This window comes from Hyaena hyaena, unplaced genomic scaffold (assembly GCF_003009895.1).
Source record: "Hyaena hyaena isolate Hyena2069 unplaced genomic scaffold, ASM300989v1 scaffold_199, whole genome shotgun sequence".
Classification (NCBI taxonomy): domain Eukaryota; kingdom Metazoa; phylum Chordata; class Mammalia; order Carnivora; family Hyaenidae; genus Hyaena; species Hyaena hyaena.
Genome location: NW_024080831.1, coordinates 43,830 through 50,071, shown reverse-complemented (window position 1 = coordinate 50,071; position 6,242 = coordinate 43,830). Strand labels below are relative to the sequence as shown.

The following is a 6,242-nucleotide window of genomic DNA, read 5'->3' as shown; positions in this document are numbered from 1 at the left end:
CCTCTTCCCCCCACCCCCATCAGCCCTCAGTTTGTTCTCAGCATTCAAGAGTCTCTCATGGTTTGCCTCCCTCCCTCTCCCCAACTATTTTTCCCCTTCTTCTCCCCCACAGTCCTCCGTTAAGTTCCTCCTAATCTTCCTACACGTGCAAACATATGGTATCTGTCCTTCTCTGCCTGACTTATTTCACTTAGCATAACACCCTCAAGTTCCAAGTTCCATCCACGTTGCTACACATGACCAGATTTCATTCTTTCTCATTGCCATGTAGTATTCCATTGTATAGATAAACCATATCTTCTTGATCCATTCGTCAGCTGATGGACGCTTAGGCTCTTTCCATGTTTTGGATATTGTTGAGAGTGCTGCTATGAACATTGGGGTCCATGTGCCCCTAGGCATCAGCACTCCTGTATCCCTTGGGTAAATTCCTAGCAGTGCTGTTGCTGGGTCATAGGGGGGCTCTATTGTTAATTTTTTGAGGGAACCTCCACACTGTTTTCCAGAGGGGCTTCACCCATTTACATTCCCACCAACAGTGGAGGAGGGTGCCCGTTTCTCCACATCCTCGCCAGCATCTAAAGTCCTCTGATTTGCTCATTTTAGCCACTCCGACCAGCTTGAGGTGGTATCTCAGTGTGGTTTTGATTTCTACAGTCTCTTCCATTTCAGTAATGGGCCTAGCTTTAGCTCAGACTCTGGGGCGGACTTAGAAATGAGTAGTTGGGACCACACAAGAGAACTTTCGTTTCTTTTCTTGGGCCTAGAGCTTCCACTCAAGGACCTTTTATTACTGGCAGGGCCCACGACTACCACTGACTCTGAAGATGCTGTTTGGTGGGGAGGGTCGGGTCTGGGACTCTGTTGTTAAAATGGAAACACTTCTTTTGTTTAACAACATGCTCATTTGATGACATCAAAACAAAGTGGGGAAGTATGAATTGTTTTAAAAAGTCATGTGAAAATCTCACCCAGAAAACAACTACTACCATTCAGATAACCTTTCTTACAGACAGCAGAAGGCTGCTTTAGGGATAGGAGAGCATCATTAGCGTGCCCAAAAATTCTGTTCTTTTCACTGCTCTTCCCTAGTGTCTAGAGCAATAACTAATACATGACAGATGCTCCATAATACTTGGTGTCTGAATTACCATTTATCAGACTCAGCTTCTCCTGCTGTAAAAGGAGCTAAGGCCTATTCCATAAGGCAGTTAATAAAAGAATAAAAGGTAAATAAAAGAATTGTGCAAGCCTTCATGCCCTGTTGGTGAGAATTAAATTGGTGCAGACACTATGAAAAACAGTATGGAGTTTCCTCAAAATATTAGAAAACAGAACTACCCTAAGATCCAGCAATTCCACTATTGGATATTCAAAAAGACCTATGCGCCCCTATGTTCAATGCAGCAATATTTATCACAGCCAAGATATGGAAACAACTTAAGTGTTCATCAATGGATAAATGGATAAAGATGATGTGATACACCCACATGGTGTTACTCAGCCATAAAAAAGAAAAAAAATCTTGCCACTTGTGGCAACATGGATGGACCGTGGAGGTATTCTAACTGAAGACCGAGAAAGACAAATACTGCATGACTTCACTTACGTGTGGAATCTAAAAAACAAAACAAACAGAAACCCAGACTCAGTCGAACAGGCAGGTGCTTGTCAGAAGGGAGGGGGCAGAAAGAATGAAGGGGATTAACAAGTACAAACTTCCGTTATAAAATAAAGTCACGGGATGTAACCTACAGCACAGGGACTGTAGTCAATAGTCTCGCAATGTATGCAAACGTTTAATCACGGGTGTACACCCGAATCTCATATCGTATGTCAACTTAAATTTTTAAAAAGAAATACACAGAAAAAGCATCTTTCTGCGTACACATACTTCTGTGCTTGGCATAGGAGTAAATCCTCGGTAAAAAAAAAAAAAAAAAAAAAATGGTTAGTAACTGTAAACAGCCAAGCTTTTTAACGGTACTGGATCGTTCCATCACTGCCACAGGTGGCAGTAATTACTAAACAAGCCAAAGCAGGGCTCTGCAAGATGCTGCCCTGAGCTACCATTTTGCTGACGGGGGCGAGGGGTGGGAAGACATCACAGGGACATCACGGGCGCAAGGAGCTGAGGCAAGCGAAGGCCACCCTTGCAGTTTCTCCGGTAGGACGCCTGTTCTCCCTGGCTCGCCTGCTCCCGGGCACTGCCTGGGCCTTTCAGCCGCTCCTCTCTGGGGCGAGGATGCCGCAGGGTCCTCCCCGCGGCTCCCGGGACAGGGAAGGGGCAAGGTGGCCGCGAAATCCCAGCTACGTTCCCCCATGTGAGACTCTCAGGCCTAAGAGGCCCCGAGCCGCCAGGCCGGGTGACACTTACAGTAGCCGCCGACAGCAGCCTCGTCCCGGTTCCCGCCGCGGAACGGCCGGCGAAGGGCAGGGCGGGAAAACGCGGGCACGGAGCGCGTCACTTCCGGCTCGCCGCGCACGCTCCGCGTCCACCGAGCCCTCAACTTCCACCCCGTTTTATTTGCACAGGGGACGGGCTCTGGGGGTCGCACGGCCTGGGGCAGGACTGGCAAGGAGTTGTAAGTGAAGGTCCACGCTGTCCCCGTGCAGTCCTCGGACTGGAGGCGGCAGGGCCAGGGAAGCTGGGCGCCACGGCCCCGGCATGCTCAGCGAACGTGGCGGGGAGGGTCCGCGACGGCTCCCACGCGGGGCCGGACGGGGCGTGGCCTCCCCGGAACCTGCGGTCCACGGAGGGCCTCGGGAAGCACGTTTTCTTTTTAGCCACGGGTCTACAGACTTTGTACCGCGCCGCGAATTTCACTGGTGGTCCTGGGGCTGCTCCCTGACGTGTCTGCCGGGACACAGTTTGGCCAGCAACCTAGTTTCCCCTAATAAAAGATGGGGATTGGGGAGGGTGGAGTCGGTCCTTGGGCACAGAGGGCACCCTGGTTATCCTGTTCTCTTCCTCCACCTTGGTGGTTGCCTGGCAAGCTTTGTGCTTAAAAGGGAGACACCAGGGGCGCCTGGGCCGCTCAGTTCATTAAGCCTCCGGACTCTTGGTTTCATCTAAGTCATGATCTCAACAGTTTGAGCCCCACATGGAGCTGCAAGCTGAGTGTTTAGCCCGCTTGGGATTTTCTCACCACCTCTCTCTCTCTCAAAATAAATAAAATTAAAAAAAAATAATAAAGGGAGAGGGGCGCGTGGGTGGCTCAGTTGGTTAAGCATCAGACTTTGGCTTATGTCGGGATCTCACGGTTCGATTCGTGGGTTCTGGCCCAGAAGCGAGTTCTGTGCTGAAAGCTCATAGCCTGGAGCCTACTTCTGATTCTGTCTCCCTCTCTCTCTCTGCCCCTGCCCCGCTTGCACTCTTATCTCTCTCACTCAAAAATAAATAAACATTAAAAAAAAATTTTTTTTTTTTTTTAATAAAGGGAGAGACCTCAGAAGTCTGAAGTTGAGGTCTGTGCCCTTTTGAATGCATGTGGCTCATATTTTAGTAACTGGCTGTTGGTGAGAGGGAACACTTTTCCGTGCAGTTGCTCTGGCATCTTCTAGTCCCAGAAACCTGGTGGTGCAGGTGCTCAATGAAAGTCAGAAGATTGATGATAATGTTTAACCCCACCATGACACATGCCCTAGGGACCCTAGGCAAGTCTTTATCTTTACTCATTTCTTAGCTCTGAACTTTTCCTACATCTCACTGAAATCTGACTCTCTTTAAATGCTACCTTTGCTGCAGGCATTTCCCCTAACCCATAAGGTTGATGGGGTCTTCTCTAAATGAATGACTGTAAATGTTGTTTGGTACAAGCTCAACAGGATTTTCACTGTTAATTTTACATGTCTATTCATTTGTTTTTTAACTAGTGCTTACAAAGTGCCTAGACACTTCTAGGTCCTGGGGATACATCAGGAAACAAAGTAGGTCTTTGCTTTCAAGTAGCTTTACAACCTAGGAAGGTGACTGTGATGTGTGTTAGGAAGAGGTAGTAGGGCTCTGAGTACATATATACCAAGCCCAACATAATCAAGGGGTTGACCAGATTAAGTATCCTTTATACTACTTTCTGACTCTCACAGGGACTGGTACAATTTCTGGAGCATAAAAAACACACAGGTTATCTATATTGTCACTGGTTTACAATGTCATAACCTGTGAAAATGCACACTTAGTGTGTGTATGTTTTATTGTATGTAAGTTATACCTCTATAATAAAGTTGATGAAGATCTGTGAAGGTAGGTGGTATTCAGTTACTACCTGAACAAACACCACAATCACACAGGAGATATATTCCCATTTTACAGATAAGGAAGCCGAGGCTTGGATAAGGGTAACTGCAAATAAGCAAGAAAGCCAGAATCCACATCTAGGACTGTTTGACCCTAGAGTTAAGACTTATAATTAGTCACTGGGCAGGTTCAGGGGTGGCACAGAGGTACCATTATCATAAGTAGGAAAAGGAGACCTGAATGATAGCCTGCCTGGGCAGTTGGTTTAAAATTTAACATTCCTCTCGTATCCTCAGCCCCTTAATGGGGTGAAAAAGTTGGTGATTAGAGGCTGGGCCATATTTCAACCTCACTTGCCTTCTTAGCCAACCATTTCATTCCTGAACACAGCTGAACACATCCGAACATAGGTATTTCATAATCTTTTTTTTTTAAATAGATTTTTTTCAAGTTTATTTATTTATTGTGAGAGAGAGAGAAAGAGAGTGTGTGTGCGCTCAGGAGGGGCAGAGAGGGAGGTAGAGAGAGCATCCCAAGCAGGCTCAGCACTGTTAGCACAGATCCCAACGTGGGGCTTGAGCCCACGAACTGTGAAACCATTACCTGAGCTGAAACCAAAAGTCAGACGCTTAACTGACTGAGCCACCCAGATGCCCCTAGCATTTCATAATTTTATGTGGGTGCCAAGCACTGTCTCTGTCACCAGAACAAAAAAAAGTCTTTATATAATTACATACTACTTTGTTTGTAGTAATCATGGGTGCTCATGTGATTAAACCAATTAATAACTTTATAATAGCTTTTGCTTTTTTAAAAACCGATATTCATTCAGTTACTACTATGGTATTATGTGGAGATTGTGAAGTTTTTTAATGTTAAAAGAGGGTTTTTAAAAGTTGAGTACAACACTACTTAGTGTGTTGCCTTTTGAAATAGGACAGAACCGTAGACAGATTATGCTTCATGGGGCCACTAGAAATCCTGCGTGGAAAATAAAAGAAGATTGCTGTTAGGAGTGGGAAGGATTAAATAGTGAATGACAGTGTCAATTTTGAAAACAGGAAATGTAAGTGTAGTGCGTGCTCTGGTGTGCTACCTTTCAGGACTGAGACACTCACTTCCTCAGCTGCTGGGAATGCTGAGAGCGGACAGCTCTCAGTTGAGTCCTCTCCAGAAATTGTCCTCAGCCACACAGAGCCAGAGCCACTGCGGCCAAAATTGCATTCCTTCCTTGGAGGTAGCCCACCTTCAAGGACTTGTCTAGGAGGGGTATGAAAGCTTAACCTCTTTGCCTTGGGGTGGCACAGCTCACGGACTGTCCCAGCTCCACATCTCCTGTGCACTTGCACCACAGTACTGCCCAGTCCTGCTTCCCTGAGCTCTCTCAGGTGTTGTCCCCTAAGTACCAACCAATAAGAACCTTCCATTCACATCTCAAAATCTGTATCCTATAGATTCAACTCATGATGGCAGGCATAAGGTAGTCCTAGAAAAAGACTCCACGATGCAGTTTTGTAGTTATATCACCTGCCAGCCTGGTGGTACTGAGACCCATCGTTGGTGATAATGGAGCACTGAGAGCCTCTGGAATGCTGTGGCAATTGTTAAAACTTGAACCAGTGGCAAACTGGAATGGGATGCTAGCGGAAACGAGTACACCAACTGATGCAATATCTTAGGGATTGTAGGAAATAGTAATTATGTGAATTTTGGAATTGGATGGCCATTTTGCGGGAGGGAGCGCTTATTAATTAAAAAAAGACAAAGGCTGACGGTGATTCATTGCTGTACCAGACCAGGTGTGAAAGCCAGAGGGCCAATTGGGAGCATATAAAATGATCACATATCCTGCAGTCAAAAAAAATAAGATTAAAAATCTGTGGGGGACATCTGGGTGGCTCAGGTGGTTAAGGGGCTAAGTGTCTGAATCTTGATTTCAGCTTAGGTCATGATCTCATGATTCATGAGATGGAACCCTAAGTCGAGCTCTATACTGACAGCT

General features: G+C 46.3%; 1 protein-coding gene across 1 annotated transcript in view; it reads right to left on the bottom strand.

The window, feature by feature from the left end:
* The window catches only part of RFC4 (replication factor C subunit 4), a 20,067-nt gene extending 14,272 nt beyond the window's left edge, over window positions 1–5,795 (bottom strand). Inside the window, exons 1-5 of the mRNA XM_039241697.1 lie at window positions 5,768–5,795; window positions 4,215–4,345; window positions 2,626–2,857; window positions 2,378–2,572; window positions 2,109–2,268 (exon numbers count right to left, since the gene is read on the bottom strand). Of these exons, the coding sequence (XP_039097628.1) occupies window positions 2,109–2,268; window positions 2,378–2,572; window positions 2,626–2,857; window positions 4,215–4,345; window positions 5,768–5,795 (746 nt within the window). The remainder of the gene's footprint in view (window positions 1–2,108; window positions 2,269–2,377; window positions 2,573–2,625; window positions 2,858–4,214; window positions 4,346–5,767) is intronic.
* Between the last annotated feature and the right edge of the window lie 447 nt (window positions 5,796–6,242).